Genomic DNA, 19,801 nt, shown 5'->3' with positions numbered 1-19,801 from the left:
CCCCAACGCCGTGGCACCCCCGCCAGGCGGTGTGGCCCGCAGCCTGGCCCGGCGTCCTGCGGTCGGGTGGGGGGACACGGCCCCAGCCCGGCGCGCCTCAGGCAGGAAGCTGGCAGGGGCCGGGGCCGCCATTCGAACTGGGGCAGATGGTTTTGCCAGGAGGAAGTTGACAGTTCAACTTCAAACACGAATGACGCAGGCCCCAGGCTGCCTGCTCCCCTGTCCCACCCCTGCCGCGCCGGCCCGCCCCACCCCTCCTCCCTGAGAGGGAGACCCGGGAACCAGACACCCTTCGCCCACAGGTGCCGAGCTTGGCGAGGCTGAGGCAGGAGGAGGCCGCGCCCATGGGGTCTCAGCAACCACCACTGGCCGCCCTGTACCTGCTGGGGGTGCTGGGTGAGTACCCCTCCTGGGGCATGTACCGGGTATTGGGACTCAGGGGTGCAAGGGAGAAGATGCCAGTTGTTGCTCTGGTCTGACTCAGGCCCACATGGCACCTCTCTGGAGCATCAGGGAGGGCTGAGGCCGCGCTGCTGGCCCCCCCCCCCCATCCCTTCACCGCACGTCCCCCATTCTGCTTCGCTCCCGCACCCTTTGAGGTGGGACCCGTGCCCCATCAGACTCTCAGCCCAGAAATCAAGTCGTCCAGCGCCCATCTGGCCCGAGCGTCCTCTGCAGCTGGACCGCCACCCCCCACCCCTAACCTTGAGTGCCCACCTTTTACCTGGATGCACCAGGGACGGGGACTCACGGTCTCCTGGGCAGTTCTGATGATGCTCCGAGCACAGTGGGCCCAGGCAGGGTGGGGGCCACCTCTGAGAACACAGCTGGGCGTGTGTCAGACATGCACCCTTAGGTGCCAGTCTCCCTCGCTCTGTCCCAGGGGAGCCCCAGCCAGGCCCACCAGCCAGGGCGTGAGCACGCACTTGGGTCCGCTCTTGGGCCACTGTGAAAGCCCCCCGGGGCCTCTGAGGAGCTGAGGGGTGGGTGAATCTGGGGCCTCCTGTTTGCTGGGAGGGAGTGGGTGGAAGCTGGAGGTCTCCCCATTTATGAAAAGCAGGGGGTAAACTGGACGAGGTCTGCCCCCCTTCTCAAGGGTTTGGGGGTTACCGTGGGGCGAGAGAGATGCTTGCCTATGGGACAGGTGGGAACTGGAGGGTGCTGCGGTTTCCCAGTTTGGAGGGAAAGGACGCGGGGACCATGGCCTGCCTGAGCAGGGAGCCTCAGGCCCTCCCAGACAGGCTGGGGCGTTGCATTTGAGTATATGTGTGTGAGTAGGTACGAATGTGTGTATGTGTAAGTAAGGGTGTGTGTGTGTGTGTGTGTGTGTGTGTGTGTGTGTCTTCACGGGCCAGACATGGTTTCCAAATGTAGGTTTACCTCCCCCCGCACACGGACAATGGCCCGTGTGCACACACACGGGCTCACATGGCACTTTTTAACATGAAACTGCAAGAGATCCATGCCTTCTGTCCCCAGGGCAGATGTCCCCAGGGAGGTGGGACCCTCCTGAGGAGCTGCTAGGGCTTCCTTGGCCCTGAGGATTCCTAGGATGGACCCCGAGGTCCCTCAGCTGTCCCTGACCTGTGGCCTCTGACCCGACTGGAGCAGGGAGGCTGGCCAGGCTCCCAGCTGGGGCTGGGGGAGGGACCCTGCTCCATGGGTCTCCCATCCGAATGCCATCAAGGGGCCAGGTCCTGGCAGGATCGGGCAGCTCCCTGAGCCCAGTGGAGCCCAGTGGAGCCCAGAGCCAGGGAGACTTAGAGGCAGCCCCATCACAGGGAGTATGGGAACCATCTGGAACCCCAGGAGCTCACGGTTCCCGGTGTGTGTTTGTGTGGACTGGTGGGTAATAAACATTCCCATCGTTTGGTGGGTCACAGCGTACAAAAGACGCATAAAGCCGTTTTCTTCTGTAAGTTTCACAACAGCCTGTGAGGTAGGCGGGCCCGTTGCCCCATTTTACAGTCAGGAAAACTGAGTTCCGGAAAAGCCGAGAGGCAGGCCTAGGGCACGGCGCCAGTGAGCAGCAGAGCCGACCCCGGCCCAGCGCTCCTGCTGTCACGGAGGCTCCCTGTCCCCGAAGAGCACAGACACCCCAAAGCCACTCACACAAGTAGGAAAATGGCGGCAAAACACAACTGCCACCTGCGGATATGAGCACCAAGGGCAGGGGACCCCGAGGGCCAGAGCTGGGGCTGGGGGCAAACAGCACACATACCCTTTGAGCCATTCCAGGAGGAGACGCCCCACCACCAGACCCCTGGGGGTGCTGCGTCTCCTGGCTGGCCTTCAAGGTTGTGCCAGCAACTTGGGGACCTTTGGGGCATGAAGATGCCTGCGGTACACCTGGGGTGACAGTGACAGCCGCTCCCTCCCGTCGTTGTCCTTAACCCCAAACTGCCTGGGGCTCACCTAGAAGGGAGAGGAGGGCGGAGGCAGCCCTGAGGGTCCGGCCCAGCCACCAGCACTGAAGCATGGCAAGGTCATGGACTCTGCCGTTTGAATTCTGGTCCGCCACTTGCCAGCTGGGCGGCCTCGGACCACTCTGTCAGCTTCAGTTTCCTCCTCTGCAAAATGGGAATAATAAAAGAGCAGGGGTCCCATAGAGACTTACCAGGATTAAACAAATCAATGAACGTAGGGCTTTTGGTAGGAAGGTCGGTTAGAGGGTAGTAGGTGCTCAGCAAGCACTGATGGTCGTAGTAATCATGACCATCATCATCATCAGGGTCGAGTCAGCAGGAAACAAGGTGACGGAGGACCTGGGGAAGCAGAGTCTTGCCAGACGCTAGCCTGGCCATCGACCTTTCTCTTCCCCAGTCCCTTTGCACAGACTATTCACGCCTTCGTTTCTCCATCTACGAATATTCATGGAGCATCCAGCATGTGTCCAGCTCTGTGTAAACGCACTAGGGACAGCCAGCCCTGGACAAGAGCACCCAAACACTCCCGAGTTTCTAGAGCTCGTGCTAAGTACAACGCAGGAAACAACAGCTGAGACTCAGTGGCCAAGCAGATGCAGGAAAGAGCCAGCCGGGCAGAGAAAAGAGGGAAGTGTGCCCAGGGGTTGGCGAGGGCACAGGCAATGGTCAGGACAGGCCCAAGAGGGGCTGGGCATCCATGGGAGAGGAGGGGAGAGGGGCTCTAGCTGCGAGCAGGCTGCCCGGTCCGCGGTTCCACGATGTGGAGGCTGAGGGTCTTGCTGGTTCTGGGAGCAAAGCAAACGGTCAGCTTCTTTTCCCAGGGAATAGAGGGACCTGGGGGCTCAGGGGCTGTCCCTGGCCCTTCTGGTCACTCTGTCCAGGGCCAACACCTCAGCAGGGTTTTCCCCACAGAGACCGAGGAGGGACCTCAACTCCGCCTGATAAAATTGATGGGTCACCTACTCCGTGTGTGCGCACGCGTCGTGGGTGCGTGTATGAACCGGTGCGAGCGTGCTGTGTGCGTCCTTGTGTGCATATGGGTTGTGTGCACACGCGCGTGTGTGAAGGCCTGTGGGACTTTGGAGTAACGCGGACTGCAGTTTGATTTCTGTCGGGCCACTCACAGATGACAAGAACACGAGCATCTTAGCCTCCTCATCTCAAAATTGGGGATGACGACCGTGCCCACCTTAAGGGACAATGCAATTGTTAAAGGTGGCTCATCCGTTCATTTAGACAGCAAGGATTTATTGAGCACCTACTATATGCCAGCCACTATTCTAAGTGCTGTGGACACAACTGAACAATCGAGATCCCTCCCCTGGTGGATCCAAGATAGTAGTCGGAGTGTGATGGCAAGACCAGTGATGGCCCGGGTGCTGGGAAGTCATGCGTGGGGTGGGGCTGGGGGATTGGGAGTGCTGCAGGGCAGTGGGGGGGGGGGGGAGGGTTGTGCTTACCCAGGGAGGGGGCAGTGCATCTCACAAGGAGATAATATTTGAGCAAATGCTTGTAGGAAGTGAGTGTTCACACTGGGTGGGACTGGTGAGGACGATCCAGGCAGACGGGCCTAGGGGCACCCAGCTGGGTGGGGAGGGGCCGTGCAGGCAGAGTAGAAGAGGAAGTGGGGTAAGTGCCCTCGAAAGGAATGGTCCCCCTCACCTTCCCAGGTCCGCACACCCTTATCCCGAGCCTCGGGCCAGATCATTTGGGAACTCAGAATCTTCCAGATCGCAGGTCATACCGTGTATGTGCTGGGCACTCGCGCGCCAGCGAGGTCTCGGGCAACACCCATGTTCCCGTTCAGTGAAACACGAATTCGCACTAAGAGAGACCCATAAAGGCTGCCAATGCCTTCCCGCCAAATCCACCAGAAAAAGTCTTCTGGTTTGGGGGTTTGAGGGATGATGAGGGATGATGGCCCTGAGTCACTTCCTCCCTAGCTTACCACCACCACCATCAACATCACATCCGGTTCCCACAGGGACGCTGAGACTCCCTTTTCCCTTGGGGTACAGCTGGGACAGGTGCGGTGGGACAGGGTAGGGAATTGGTGGTGGTTGGCAGAGGCTAAAAGGGTCCTGCGCCACCACAGACTCCCACGGAGGTATCTAGAGTGAGCCCTTCCCTCACTGGCCTCAGTTTCCCCTATCTGTACGCCAGGGGTAAGCAGGCTCCCGGTTCTCCCGGTTGGCAGATTCCCATAGGGCCTCATCAAGCGAAGATGATGGTATTTCTTGTCCTGACCCCACCATCAGCCAGCTGTGTGCCCTTGGGCAAGTCGCTCGACCTCTCTGAACCTCAGTTTCCCAATCTGAAAAAAAATGAGAATGAGCACGGGCCCGTCCTCACGGGGCTGTGGGTACAAAAAAACTCTGGGATGTGCGACGCTCTGAACAAAACGGAGGGCTTGTCGCTGTCACCTTGGAGACGCACGTGTGGCATGAAATTCAGGCAAATTCAGTCGGACAGAGCAGGCCAGCAGCGTGCCCGTCGTCCTGCCGGCGATCGGCCGGCATCTGCCGGGTGGGACGACGCAGGCCCCTTGCGCGGGATTAGAGGCCCGAATCTGCTGTCTCTTCTGCGGGAAGGGTCCCTCAGGCTTCTTCCGGCAAGAACTGTGTGACTCTCCACGTTCTGCACACAAAAAGACTCCTGATCAAAAACCAACCACTCCGTCTGGTGCTCGATGGGGAAACGGAACTGGGGGCCTTTGTGATCTCTGTTTCCCTGAAGCCTTGATACAGACTCGGGTTAGACGCGGCTCCGCTGATCAGCGTCATTTCAGAAAAGGGGGGCTTCTGACCTTCCAAGTCAGCCTCTCATCAGAGGACAAAAGGAAGAAAAATCCAGAACGCCCCCAGAAGGCAGCCCAACGTGTGGTGTTTGCTGTAAATCGGTGAGACGTGTGTGGACTATTCGAGGGAATCGTTGTTTATGGCAAAATGGAGCATCGGACCTCCAAGCCCCACGAAGCCCGTCCGCTGGCTGATCCGGGAAACCGGGTGGTGACGGCCCCCTTCGGTGAGGCTGTCGAGAGGAGGTGGGGTCTGCCATGAAGAAAGCTCGCCCTGGGGTCTGCTCGAGGTCAGAGCTCCATCGACGTTCGCTGTCACTGTGACTATCCGTGGTGTCCCAGCCCCTCCCTGGGACCCTGCCGCCATGCCTCCACTGCTTTGCCAGCGTATGGTGGCTGCAAAGACAAATGTGCGTGGGTCCCGGCAGGGCCCGTGAGTGAGCCCGGGGCTGGCCAGCCTGGGCCCAGTCCCAGCTCTGCTGAGTACCGCCAAGTGGAACCGCTAACACGGGCCCACGAACGTGCATCTGCGATTCCAACCCCCCCAAAAAACGTTTGTAGATTTCTGGAAAACGACCTTGGGGCAAATCCTGACCTGAACAAATGGGGGGCTATTTATAATCTCGCACGTCCCACCTAGTGTGAAAATTCATGTGCTTCGCTGCAGAGCCCATCATGTGTTTGAAGCGGGGGCCCTCCAGACACGGGGTGACAGTAGGGTGCCTCGCTCTGCAAATGCGGAGATGAAGAGAGGGGCCGGGAGAGCGAAAACGCAGCCTCTCTCTCTCTCTCTCTCTCTCGGACTTTCTCAGCCGTGCGCTCTGCCTGGGCTCGGCCACTCCAAGCCCGAAATAGTGGGGCTCCAAGGGAAGGCTGACAGGGGAGGGAAAGGGCCTCTGGAGGATTCTCATTCCTGGCCCCAGCTGCTCGGCCGTAGTTGTGGATGGCGGATTAGGAAATGACACCACGCGTCCATGCCTCACATCCCTCATGGTCTCCCGGGGCTCCAGGCTTCTGTTTGCAGATTCTGCAGCCATAGAGCCTTGGGCCTCAGGCTGCAGGCGGGGGGCCGGCTAAGCTGCAGCCCCAGAGGGTCTCAGGAGAACCTGAGCACAGTCTGCAGGGTCCCAGGGAAGGAAGTTGTTGGTCGGACCCCTGTGGGAAGCAGCTAAAAGAATGAAAAAAAATGTCATGGACAATGATAAACCTGAACCTGTCTCTGGATGCACAGAATCTCAGCGTCCGCTTCTGCCTGGCCCCCTGCCAGCCACTGAGATACACCAGGAACTAAAGATTATCGATCAGAGAGGTGTGAACCGAGAGGAAGGTGAGGGATCGTGGAGTCTAACTTCCTCATTTTACAGTGAGGAAGCCAAGTCCAGAGAGGCTGGCCAAGGTCACAGAGCAAGTTCGTGGACAAGCCTCCCCATGGCACGTTTCACTAACTGAACGGAATTTCAAGTCCATTCCCTCTCATCAGGTTTGCACATCCCGAAGCATGCAGGATGTTGGTGAAAGACGGGGCAGGCTGTCACAGCCTTCCCTCTGAAGGGAGGGGAGGCAGCGTGACCCAGCAGTCAAGAGCGCAGAGTCTGTGACAGATGGCCTGGCTTGGAGAACCGGCCCAACAGTCATCAGCGGCTTGGCAAGTTGGCCAATCTTTCTCCATTTCTTCACGCATAAGATGGGGATCAAAATGATAACGCCTACTGCATAGAGCTATGGTGAAGTTTGAGAGAATTAATGTATACAGATGCCCGGATGAGGGACGAGCCAGGAAAGGCTGCCCTACTGAGAACATCAGGCACCCAGAGACAGACAAAGCCCTGGGCTACCTAGACGCCCTTCCTCAGCAGAGCATTTAGGGACTTTACTTAGTTCTCTAGCTTGTTCAGTCTTGCCCAAGAATATTCTCTAAGCAGAGCCTGGGCCATTCTGTGTGAGATCTGCAAGAATGGTCTGGTCCACTCCCTGCCCGCAGAGGATTCAATGTCTGAGGGTTCCAGCACCTCGGGGTCAGGGGCTCTGGCATGTTCATCTCCGCATCCCCAAACGTGGCACTTTGGAGACACAACTAGGTGACAGAGAGCATGGGTTCGGAAGGCAAACTCACAGTTTGAATCCAGTTGTTGGCAGTATCTGCCTGGACAAAGCATTTTCCCCTCTCCCAGTATCCACACCATGATTGGATTCAACTCATATCATAGAGCCGTATGGGAGATTAATAATGATGTCTGTAAGGAACCACCCTGAGTGCTGAGTACACAGTAGGTGCTCAATAATTGTTCACTTCTGTTAATGATGAATGTTGACTGTGGTGACCTTGGGAATATGACGGTGTCCAGGGGGAGAGAGAAGTGGTGAGACCCCTTTTCTCTGGCTCTCCAAGCATCCCAGACAGGCAGCCATTCCTCCCCGGCAGGCCCGCCGTCCTCCCCAGGCCTGACCAGCTCCACCAGCGGTGACACCAGCCCTGAGCATCACGGTGCCGTGACGGCTTTATCACAAGGGGTCTTGCTTGCGGGGAGAGGGCTGGCTGGCTGGGGCATGTCTTCCCTTAAAATGCTACCACCGCCTCCGGAACACTCAGGCAAAAACGGGCTTTTTTAAACACACCTATGTTTCTTTTTCATCTTGACTTATTTTTGAGAAAGAGAGAAAGGGTCTGCGGGGAGGGGCGGAGAGAGGAGGACAGAGGATCTCAAGCAGGCTCTGCACCGACAAAGCAGTGAGCCCAACACGGGGCTCAAACTCACAACCGTGAGATCGCGACCTGAGCCTAAGTCAAGAGCCAGATGGTTAACTGACTGAGCCACCCAGGCACCCCAAACACATTTTTAACACCCGACAGTAATTTCCCCAAAGCAACTTAAATGGAACTATTTGCTCTGTAAAGTGGTGACCCTGGTTCCCAGTCGAGAAAGCAAGTCCGGGAGTCAGGCAGATGGAAATCAAAACACCTACTTCATGCCTGACAAACCTGAGTGGCAAACCCGGGGGGTGGGCTCTGAGGCCACAGAAGCGTGGCCCCCGCCCTGTCCCTTGCCGGCCCAAATCAAACCTCCACGGCAGCCACAGATGAACTGGCCACAGGCTGCTCCGTGAGTTTCCCACTCTGCAGTCAGAAGGGGCTGGGAGAAGGCCTGATGCCCCAAATGGCCCACGTTACAGTCAAACGTGCCTGGGCAGGAGCCACGCCAGAGGGGAGGCCAGATCCCTAAGACCCGTGTTCGCTGGGACAGTGGCCCTGACCCCTTTGTGCCTTACGTTGAGCCAGCCCCAACCTCTCTGAGCTTCAACTTCCTCCTCTAGAAGCTGGGAGCTGTTAAAAATAAATCACTGTCATTCCTATCCCACCATGGGGAGACTAAGAAGTAACAAATGGTGCCCAGGTTGCCCATTCTGGGCCATTTCTCTGGTTCTCTACAACCAGGAAGTTCAAACTTTTTTTTTTAATTATTTTTTAACGGCTTTATTTACTTTTTTTTTTTTTAATTTTTTTTTTCAACGTTTATTTATTTTTTGGGGGACAGAGAGAGACAGAGCATGAACGGGGGAGGGGCAGAGAGAGAGGGAGACACAGAATCGGAAACAGGCTCCAGGCTCTGAGCCGTCAGCCCAGAGCCTGACGCGGGGCTCGAACTCACGGACCGCGAGATCGTGACCTGGCTGAAGTCGGACGCTTAACCGACTGCGCCACCCAGGCGCCCCTATTTACTTTTGAGAGAGAGAGAGAGAGCAAGTACGCGAGCGAGCACCAACAGGGGAGGGTCAGAGAGAGAGGGAGAGAGTCCCAAGCAGGCTCCACACTGTCAGCGCAGAGCCCGATGCGGGGCCTGAACCCACGAACTGTGAGACCACGACCTGAGCCGAAACTGAGTCGGACGCTTAACCGACTGAGCCGCCCAGGCGCCCCTGAATTTCGAACTTTTTTTTTTTTAGATTGAAAGCAACGCCCGCGACAGTTTTACGTTGCAGCCGAATGCACTAAGAAGTGATCCCTATCTTCACAGCCATTCTCTGTTCTAGTTCATTTCAGTTTGCCAAGATTTGATGGTTGCTATTACTAAATAATTTTTAAGAGATTAATGGTTGTAAGCCTGCGCGTCACTACAAGGGGATAGCCCGCGGAAACGTTGGGAGGCAATGGAAATATTACCTTGACCAGGAGGGTGATCAGACAGATCTATGTATGTGTTAACATTTATAGATCTGTGCGCTAAAGGCAAATCAATGTTACTGACGTTCGTTTTAAAAGAAAAGTTTAAAAACAGGAAAAAAAATTGACCGTTGTAGCCCACAAAATTGGTTTCACGACCCTCCTAGGGGTTCTGACGTGTGGTATGAAACTCCCTGCCTCTGAACCCCATATTGGGGGGCGCAGAAGAGGCCACTGCTCAGGCTGTGTGCTCAGGGTGTAAGGGGGGTGGGGGTTGGCAGGAAGGAGGTTCCACTTCCTGATCTTCCTCTCTCCTTTCTGCAGTCACTTCCTGCCTGGGAGGGCCCAACTTGGAGAATTCAGGTAAGGAAGGGCCATACAGAGGCCTGGAGCAGGGGGTGACGGGGGGGTGGGGCGGGGCTGTGATTCCATCAGGCTGTAGGGGGACCTGCCAGGGTGAACCCCACCCTGCAGAGGGAGCGAGCCCCAGCACACACACACACACACACACACACACACACACACACTTAGATGCCCATGTGCGGATGGATGCCCTCGATGGCCGTAAGGCACCATACAAAATGCCAGTCCTCATGATAATTATCATTATAACCCACTCACCATGCAGAGAAAACATACTGGCCCATAAATGCACCCTGCAGAGTCCTGTTTCCTTCTCAGTCCTGCCGGATCTCCCTGGTCAAATGTATTTGCAGCCGAGGCCGCACAGAAAGGCGGCACAAGATTGTAAAGCAGGTCGAATGCCCTGCCTTCGAGGTTGGACTTTAAGAGGCTAGTGTATCCCAAACAAGGTTCCATGGAACGTGTTGGATACAAGGTAGGCAACATCATGTCACTCACTGGAGACTGAACCAGTGTGCCGGCTAGGAAAGCCCCTGAGAAGTCCTGCAGGGAAGAAACCTGTTAAATGTTTTTGTTTTTGTTTTTTAACTCAGCAGTTCTCAGATTCACTTCGCCCCAGACCTCACGCTTTCACATCTCCTAAGATCACATCATGCTGAATGTATTTTGGGAGAAACGTGGCTAGAGTCTCGCGAAGCCACGTGCAACCAGAAGGGGCCGCAGGGGCCTTGGCGGGCCTACAGAGGCATCCTAGCTGTGAGTTCTGGCAAGTGGCTTGTCCTCTATAAGCCCCAATTTCCCCACCTATAAAATGGGGAGAAAAATCTGTTCCCTGGCGGGGATTCAGTTAGTCTGCTCGCTGGAGGGAAAGCTTCAGAATATCTTGCCAATGTCAGGTGTCGGAACAAGTCCCCTTCGTCTCTAACTAGTCTAGTGACCTTGGCAAGCCCTAGCGAGCCCCGTGCTTCTGCTCCCCAAGCCTAGAAGAAAAAGGCAGCCTGACCAGAAGTTTCCGACCAGGGAAAATCTCTACCTCCCAATCCCTTGGAAAAATCTTTTTACATTAAAAAAAAAAAAAGTCTTGAATAGGGTAATACAGTTGCCTGGCTTAAAACTTTAAAAATATAAAAAGACTTACAGTGAAGAATCTCATTTCCATTTCTGTTTCCCATCTGCCCAGTCCTTCCCTCACCCTAACACCCCAGGTGACGGCCACATGGATTCCTTTCTGGTCTCCCTTTTCAGAATCTACGCAGAAGCAAATATACACCCTTATTCTCCCTCTCACGGAGCTTTATAAAATCACACCCTCCGTGTTCCTACCTATCATCCAACGATTCCACTCCTAGGTATTCACCCATGAGAAACGGAACACGTGCCCCTACAGACAGACATCAGTTCAGGAATGTTCCGTGCGGCTTTGTTCACAGCAACCAAATGGCAGCTCGATGCACAGACAGTGGCCTGGCCACACAGTGAGACACTATTCCACAATAGAAAGGAAGGTGAGACATGTCAGGATGCAGAGAAACCGCAAACCCGGAGAGAAAGAAGCCAGACAAAAAACACAGAACGGCCAAAGCAAAAACACACGGTAACGAGTCCACTTACATAACGTCTGAGAAGAGGCAAAACTCCTCTTTCGCGACAGAAAGCAGATCGGTGGTCGCCTGAGGCGGGATTCAGGGAAACTGACTGCACAAGGGACACCAGGGAACTTTCCGGGTGACGGAAACGGGCTGCAACTCGAGCGTGGTGGTGCTTACACGCGGCTGTACATCTGTCAAATTCCATTGAGCAAGCGCCCTTAAAATGAGTGCATTTCACTGTGTATAAGTCGTGTTCACAAAACTGATTTAAAAGTTAGAAAAATCAAAACGGGTGCCAGGCCCGATTTCTATGGAAACAGAATTTGCAGGAGTGGGGCGATCCTGCTGGAGAACGGGGGCTGAGAACCCGCCATTCCGAGCTCCCGTCGGCTCCGAGGTCTCGAGCCCCATCCTCTGGGGTCCAGTTTTGGGGGACTGCCCCAGTGTGTGGGAAGTCCCCGCAGCGCCCCAGAGGACGGAGCTCCCAGGATCAAGGCAGGCAGGCAGCCCCGGGGTTGGGGGGGGGGGGGGTGGTCAGAAGACAGCCTGGCTGGGCATGGGAACCCGGTGGAGTGAAGGCCGTGAGGGGTCCCCCACGGAGGGCCCTTCCCATCCTGACCCACCCGCATACACCTCTTTGACCCCCCAGGGCTCCGGGTGAGACTGACACGCTCCAACTCGCACTGCCAGGGCCAGCTGGAGGTCTCCTTCACGAACAGCGAACCATGGCGCACGGTGTCTAGCCGGAGCTGGGGGAAGAACCTGAACCACTGGGAGGACCCCAAGCAGGCCTCAAATCTCTGCCGCCTGCTGTCCTGCGGAGAGGCCGTGGCCTTTGCCCACTTCCCTTACTTCAACAGTCCCAAGAACCAGATCACCTGCCACGGACTCGTGGGGTCCTTCTCCAACTGCAGCTTCAGCAACGCAAACCAGAGGGACCCTCTGGGCCTGATCTGCCTGGGTGGGTAACTAGCCGGCCACACAGTGTGCTCGGCCTGCGTACCAGCCCCGAGGAGGCTGCCCCGGGGCCTGGGATCTGGGGCCTGAGCAGGCAGGTGGAAGGGAGCTCCTGATTGACAATAACCTCCCCCGCCAAAGAAACACACACCATTGGGGAACTGGAGGGGGAGGGCTTGGGGGAGGGAGCACCTGTCTGGTGGGAGGGAAGAGGCCCAAAAGCGGATTCTGCCGATTGCTAACATTAAGGTCTCCTCTTAACCTTCATTGTACCCACCGTGAAATGGGCTGGTGCTGCCCGCCCCACAGGAGGCCTAGAGACAACGTGTGGGGCAAGTGGGCTTAACGGGGCCAGTGGCACTTAAATCCTGACTTCCAGGTCTTTCTCAAAACTGCCAGGGGCTCCCAGCGCTCCCCCCCACCCCCCGATCCCACATTCTCTCCCTGAAACCTCCAGTCCTCCCTCCCCAGGGCTCTTGTCCCTCCTTCACCAGAGTGTGTTTTATTGCAGAGCCGCCCAGGACAGCACCTCCTCCCACGACCCCCCCACCCACAACCACTCCTCAGCCCACAGGTAAGAGGATTCTGAGGTCCCTGGGGGCAGGGTGCTGTATTTAGCCAATGAAAACACAGGATGCCCAGTTGCCTTTGAGTTTCAGACAAACGTGGAAAGGCTTCGTGTTTGTCCCGTGCAATATGGGGCCTCACCACCTCCCACGGCTGTCGGCCAGTCTTCCATTTGTCCCTGTGTTAGAGCCAAAGGGCGGGGAGCAAGGAAGCCCCCACTGCCAGCCCCGCCGAGCTCAGGCCTGCTGCCCTCTGTCTCCCCCCGCAGCCCCTCCCAGGCTGCAGCTGGTGGCAGGGCCCGGGGGCCTGCGGTGTGCCGGCGTCGTGGAGTTCTACTGGGGCAGCCGGGGTGGTGCCATCAGCTACGAGGCGCAGGACAAGACCCAGGACCTGGAGAACCGTATCTGTGAGGCCCTCCAGTGTGGCTCCTTCCTGAAGCATCTGCCAGAGGAGGACACCGTCAGGGCCCAAGACCCAGAGGAGAGCAGGCCCTTGCCAATTCGATGGAAGATCCAGAACACGAGCTGTGCCTCCCTGGAGCAGTGCTTCAGTAAAGTCCAGCCCCGTGAGGGCGGCCAAGCTCTGGCCATCGTCTGTTCTGGTGAGTGAGTCCCGGTGAGGACCGGACGGGGCGCCCCCAGACGGTCAGTCAACGCTTGTGTCTGGAAACCCCTGCATGTAGCACAGGGCACTGGGCACTACGAACGGGAGGGAAACAGAGGCCCGGGTGGGGAGGCTGCAACTCAACACCCAGCGCCTGGGGAGTCCCTGCAAAGTGACACCGAACAAGCCCAATGCATTGCTGGCATGGCGGCCACTCAGGAAGGTGGGGTCAGCAGGACTTCCAGGACGAAGCCAGGTCTCCCTTAGGTTTGGAAGGAGGAGAGGAGCATGGGTTTGGGGGGAGCAGAGCACAGAGGGCGTTTTAGGTGGGAGCTGTGACTTGTGCCAAGGACCAGAGCAGACGGGGTGCTTGGAGGGGAAGCAGCCTTGCCGGAGGGGAGTTTGTAAATCCCAGAGACCGAAGAGGGTGGAGCGGTGGTGACAAGCAGGAGGTCCCCGAGGCACAGCAGGCAGAGAGAGACCAGAGCAGGTCCTCGGAGAGCTTCCTGCGGAGGCTCCTGCACGGAGGGCAACCAGAAGCCTGGGTATCCGACGTGGCTGAGGGGAGGAGGCCAAAGAGGGAGGCCTAGGGGACCCCAAAACCAGGACCGCAGGTCAGATTGAGAATAATCCTAGCACGCCTTGGGAGGCGGTGGGTTCCCATCCCCGGAGGGTTCTAGTGGAGTCCAGACTGTAAGAAGTCATACCTCCCCGGCACTCACATGGGGCCAGGGACGTTCCCAGGACATTCGTTCATTTTCACAACAACCCAAGGAAGTGGCTGCTATTATGCCCACGTTACAGATGAGGAAGCTGAGGCTCAGAGAAGTTAAATGTCTTGCCCAGCATCCCAGAGCACCAGCTGGGATTTCTACTCCAGCGGTGTCACTCCAGGCCCCCACCTGTCTCAGCCTTGGCTGCCTAAAGTGCGGTCCTGGACTGACCCGGATCTGCATTTCAGCAGGGTCCTTGGACGGGGCGGGAGGTGCATGCATGAATCTAGGAAGCTTTGCCCTGGACCACTGGGCTATCCCATTAGCAGACCTGCTCCCACCCCCACCCCTCCCCTCCCCATCCGCCAACCTCCCCACCCCCAGCCCAGGTGTATACTTATGGTGAATGAGTGAAAACACTGCCCCTCCAAGTAGAAGCAGCCCCCTCCACGCCCCCCACCCCCACCCCAGGCCCAGGGTTTCCTGGCCTGACGAGGGAAAAAAACGGTCTGGCTCTCAGCCCCACCCACCCCTGCCCTCCAGCAGGCTACAGCCTGCAAAACAGACCCAGAGGCCTTGCCTTTGAATGGCTTTTCTAAATAGAACACTTACTGGGGCCTTGAAGACAGATGTTGCTATGGAAACTGGCCAAGCCGGTGAGATCACAAGTCACTCTACCCTGAGCCTCGGCTCAGGGGGGCCTCGGCTGAGGACCCCGGCAGTGGACCCCAGGCCCCACCCTGACAAGCAGAAATGGATTCGGTGTCTCTCTCTGAAAGGACCAGGCCCTTTCATGAAAGCCCACCCCTCGAGGCTGGGCAGAGGATTCCTGGGTTCTGTCCCATCCCGGGCCTCAGTTTCTCCTTTCGGGAAAAGCACTCCCACCCGGCCCCCTCCCCTAAGGAGCAGCAGGAAAATGAGAATGGTTCCCAGAGGGAAGTGGACCCAGGAGGAGCCTGTTTCTCGCTGCTCCTGTCTTACCTCCACCTGCTCGGGCGCCGGGCGCCGACTCCTTCCCGTGGTTGCCGCGGGCGTCTCCCCTCCGCCAGATTCTCCCCTGAAAGCGCCGGTGCCCGCACACCTCCAGATAGCTACCGGCCGCTGCCCAGAGGTGCCAGGGAAAGAGCTTGATGGGGGAAATGCCAGAAGATGCAAGAAGGGGGGAAGGACAGGAAGAAAGGTGCTCCCAGCCGCCCATGAGCTGGGCTCTGCCGGGGCCCCCTCTTGGCCGGCGACCTGGGGCCCCCGTGGCCGGGCGTGTAGGCCAGGGGCCGAGGGAGCTCCCTCCAAACCTCCCACCTGACCTCCATTGCGTCCCCTTTCCAGATTTCCAGCCCAAGGTGCAGAGCCGCCTGGTGGGACGCCGCAGCCTGTGTGAGGGGTCCGTGGAGGTGCGCCAGGGCAAGCAGTGGGAAGTCCTGTGCGACAGCCCCCGGCCCAAGGGCACGGCGCGGTGGGAGGAGGTGTGCCAGGAGCTGCAGTGCGGCAGCGTCGACTCCTACCGGGTGCTGGATGCCATCGAGACCTCCCATGGGCTCTTCTGTCCCCAGGAGAAGCTGTCCCAGTGCTATCAGCTTCAAGAGAAAAAAGCCTACTGTAGGAGGGTGTTTGTCACATGTGAGTTGGCCACGGCCCACGGTGGGTTTTCTCTCTAGAACCTAGTCAGTGAGCATGTTTCTGAAGGACAGGATCCAGGAGCCCCGGAGCCCTAGAAAAGGATGGAGAGGTGGCAAATGGGGGAGAAGGGGCGACTGTGCTCAGACAGCAGTGAACGTGAACGGCACGTAGGAGACTGACCACAATGAAGTAGGGAATTTTCATCCTATCTTCTACTCTTCCGGGATGGAAGATAGAAAAGCAAGAGAGAAATGGTAATAGAATAACGTGTGAAAGAGAGGGAGGGAGGGAGGGAGGGAGGGAGGGAGGGAGGGAGGGATGGGAATTAGAATATGATGGCAAGGTGATCACTTATAAGCAATGGGCAAGGGTAGGAAGTTAAATAGTTGATAACAAGAGTGGCAAATGATAGCTGGATGATGAATTGCTGGATGACAGATGGGGGACAGATGAATGGGTAACAGAGAATTCGAGAAAGGGGGGAGAGGAGGAGGAGTAGATAACTGCCTTCCGGACAAGCTGGTGAATTACTGCAAGGAGCAAGAGGGAAGGGCAGGGGTACAAATGGGGCGGGGGAGCCAACTGGCCAGTAGCTTCTCTCCAAGCCTACGGTTTCGATACCCCGGGCAGGACCGCCCTGACGTCTCTGTCTCCCCCAGGCCATGACCCAAACCCAGCAGGCCCGGGCGCAGGCACCGTGATGAGCATCATCCTGGGCCTTGTGCTCCTGGCCGTGCTGCTGGTCGTGTGCGGCCCTCATGCCTACCGAAAACTGGTGAAGAAATGTAGGTGCGGGCGCTCCAAACACCCTCCCTTTCAAGCCCCTTTAAGAGGAGCCGGGTGGGCGGGAGGGCACCTCTGCTTCGCCACCCAGCTCCGCCCAGCCCCACCCCTCTCCTGCCCATAGGAACAGAAAGAGAAAGTCAGGAACATGGTAAGAAGTGCTGATTGGCGCACACCGGGGGAGGGCGTGGCCATTCTTCAGACTGGGGCACGCCCCCCAGCCTCCGGGCAATACGTCCCAGGCCTGGCTCCACCCCCTGGCGGCCACAGGATGCTGATCGTGCCGCTTCCTCTCTGAGCCTCAGTTTGTTCATCCATCTAATGGGCGATTGTCGTGAATATAGGGGGCTGTTATCCTAGCCTTACAGAACTTTGGAGAAAATTCTTCAGGGACAGGAAGCGAGATTAGAGAGGCTGAAAAGAGAAGGCCTGGAAGAGTACAGTGTTGGCCAGGTCCCCAGCGCCCTCCTAGGTTCTGGTTCTAAAGCCCTGTGGTTATTTCTCTTGGAGAAGCAGCCCCTAGACAAGCTCCTTCAGCATGAGATTGGTCCAGGTACCCTCCTGAGCAAGTCAGAAAACTGAGACCCTGAAAGACTTCAGGGGACAAAGTTCAGCAGTCCTGCCTTCAGCTGCACCTGCCTCCCTTCTCCACTCCCTCACCCCCTACTCCCCCCATCCTTCCCTCCCACGATCCCTGCCCAGCCCTTGTCCTCACGTGCCTTTCCTGTTGCCCAGTCCGCCAGAAGAAGCAACGCCAGTGGATTGGCCCGACAGGAATGAACCAGAACAGTAAGTGTCCCCAGAGGCAAGGTCCTCCCTCAGCCCCAGCCAGTGTCCACAGGGGTCACGGCTCACTGCTGACCACAGATGGAGGAGCCAGCAGCTACTTGAGGCCTCTGACCTCCACCGTGCTCACCTAAGGCGGGGCTGTGGTCACCAGGTGTCCTAAGGTGGGGCTGTGGTCACCAGGTGTCCTAAGGTGGGGCTGTGGTCAACAGGTGTGAACAGGTGGTGCTCCGAAAGGAGGACTCCATGATCACATAGGTTTAGAAGTGGAGGAGTTAAGCAAAATTAGAGTTGGTTCTTTATTTCAGGACTTATCAGAACCTTAACGGGCATTTCTGCAAGAAAGGTTGGCCAAGCTAGTTTTATCACGGAACAACTTTAAAAGGCCAGTGTTAAAACATTTTGAAGCAGCTAGCCCATCCTCTACCCTTGTTCTTCATCCTCTCTCCTAGACCACCCTAATGGATGGAATTATGGCCCTCCTCCCATTTTCCACTCCACATTCTTCCTTCCCTTTTGCAAGTCGAGGGTCAGATCCTTCAAGAAGGCTCCGTGTTGTGGAGGGTTTTTGTTCTGTTCTGTTTTGTTTTACAAGACAAAGCCCTCAGTTCCAGGAGAGGAGGGACTGCGTCTGCCCCTATCACTTGTGTTCCAATTCCCTGCTTAATACATGTTTGATGAATGACTAACTGACCAGCTGAAGGCCCATCCCGCCAATCAGATTGCTGGTCAACCCCCAGCTGCTCTCAAAGTCTGACCCCTGCAAGCGTGAGCCCGCCCAGGAAGAAAGGAGTAGAGGGATGCATCCCAGGAGCTGTGGGTGCCATGGAAATTCTGGGCCCCTGTGGGGAAGGAGGAAGAGGACAGAGCAGCCAGGCTAATGACACCATCTCCTGCACCTGTTCAGTGTCTTTCCATCGCAACCACACGGCCACCGTCCGGTCCCAGGTTGAGAACCCCGCAGTGTCACACGTGGAGAATGAATACAGTCACCCTCCTAGGAACTCCCACATCTCTGCTTGCCCAGGTGAGCAGTGGCCAATGCTTCCAGGGATGAAGGCAGGTGGGAGCACAGGTCATGCGACGGCCCAGAGAAGCGATGCCCCCGGGGACGGGAGGTGGGGGGCGCTCCGATTGCCCTTTGACAGCAGTCACAGCAGGGTACGGAAGGGATACGGCCTTAACAGGCCTGAGCTGTCCCCCCGGAGACCATGAGCCACTCAACTAGAGAGAAGAAGAAGCTGGGGATGCCATTAACCGCGGCACCGCTGTGACCTAACAGGCCTGTTTCTCTGCGGGGCCTTGAGGGCCGGATGGTAAACGAGGCCCCTCGGATTCTTTCGAGGCAGAACAGAGCTATCTGCGGCCTGCAGGAGCCCTGTATCGAATGCTCCCTGACTGGCACTAACAATTAAGCCCCAGGGAGCCTGGAGTTCAGTATCATTAGTGAATGCTGGCTGATTTGATCAAAACAGATCCGGGACTGTCCAGCCACCAGCTCATAAAGCCCCTGTGATCTTCAAACCCCCACGGGCTTCTGGGCTTTCTCTCTTTCTCTCTGTGGCCTGGGGGGATAGAGCCTGCTGCAAATGGCTTCTGTTCTTTCTGCAGCTCTGGAAGGGGCCTTGCATCGTGTTTCCACCCAGCCCGATAACTCCTCCGACAGTGACTACGATTTGCACGGGGCTCAGAGGCTGTGAAAGGTGAGCCCGGCTCCCCGGCCCTCCGTTCCTCCCTTCCTGCCCACCCTGCCCGTCCAGAGCGGGGGACTCGGCACATCTTGACTCCTGTGGAGAGAGAGGATAACGTTAACAATTTAGGGGATGGGCGCTGATTTGGCAATTATGGCAGAAGGATCGTCGACCTTAACACCTCCTCCTAAAGTCCATCCGAGAAGGCCACCCAAAGGAGCCCCTGTGAACTTCCTGATGGACCTACACCCCTCTGTCCCTGCCATCAGATCGGGGGCTTGGGGCCCGTCCCCCCATCTCCCTGAACCATCTCCAGGGTGTGAGGTTTCCTTCCCTTCTCACCCCACAGAACCAGCACCAGGCACAGAACGGCAAGAGCCCGGCCTTTTTCCGGAACACTCTGCATTCGCCCCTTGGAAATTATTTCTGCCCCCAAACCAGGAAAGGGACCGAGGCAAGGGTGCCTTCCGACATGTCCTACGTCCCTGCCGCCGAATGCCGCGGGAGCCTGGCCCAGTGAGGACCCCCAAAACAGTTCGGCTGCGCCTCTGAGTGCGGAGGCCGTGAAAGGCAGAGCCCAGAGACAGACACGCGGGGAGCAGCGCCGAGAGGAATCAGTTCTGTCCTCAGACTCTGCCCCCAGTGAGGACAAACAAGGAAGCGCCTCTCTGCCGTGGGGGTGGGGGCTCAGTTCTCCAGTGGATGTTTAATATGTTCTTTGTAAATAACAGCTTTTCTACTTCCTGAGAA

The 19,801-nt window shown here is 57.3% G+C and overlaps 1 protein-coding gene across 2 annotated transcripts; it reads left to right on the top strand.

Annotated features, from left to right (window-relative positions):
• The first annotated feature begins 208 nt into the window (after positions 1-208).
• Positions 209-19,801, top strand: CD5 (CD5 molecule). Of its 2 annotated transcripts, XM_047877203.1 has the most exons (11): positions 209-396; positions 9,707-9,745; positions 11,984-12,295; positions 12,803-12,865; positions 13,127-13,459; positions 15,501-15,791; positions 16,451-16,576; positions 17,310-17,363; positions 18,268-18,387; positions 18,972-19,063; positions 19,401-19,801. In XM_047877203.1, exons 1-10 carry the CDS (start codon positions 345-347, stop codon positions 19,058-19,060), a joined length of 1,479 nt encoding a protein of 492 aa, XP_047733159.1. In that variant the 5' UTR covers positions 209-344; the 3' UTR covers positions 19,061-19,063; positions 19,401-19,801. The 2 variants fall into 2 exon arrangements, with proteins under 2 accessions (XP_047733159.1, XP_047733158.1); XM_047877202.1 differs by lacking the exons at positions 209-396; positions 9,707-9,745 and adding an exon at positions 9,824-10,501.

This window comes from Prionailurus viverrinus, chromosome D1, assembly GCF_022837055.1.
Source record: "Prionailurus viverrinus isolate Anna chromosome D1, UM_Priviv_1.0, whole genome shotgun sequence".
In the NCBI taxonomy this organism is placed as follows: Eukaryota; Metazoa; Chordata; class Mammalia; order Carnivora; family Felidae; genus Prionailurus; species Prionailurus viverrinus.
The sequence above is the reverse complement of the archived record's forward strand: the minus strand, read 5'-3'. Positions and strand labels throughout refer to the sequence as shown.

Coding starts and splice junctions, on each gene's coding strand:
- CD5 (XM_047877202.1), top strand. CDS start 10,405: ATGTATTTTGGGAGAAACGTGGCTAGAGTCTCGCGAAGCCACGTGCAA. Junction 13,460..15,500: donor TCTGGCCATCGTCTGTTCTG/GTGAGTGAGTCC, acceptor TCCCCTTTCCAG/ATTTCCAGCCCAAGGTGCAG. Junction 16,577..17,309: donor CCGAAAACTGGTGAAGAAAT/GTAGGTGCGGGC, acceptor CCTGTTGCCCAG/TCCGCCAGAAGAAGCAACGC.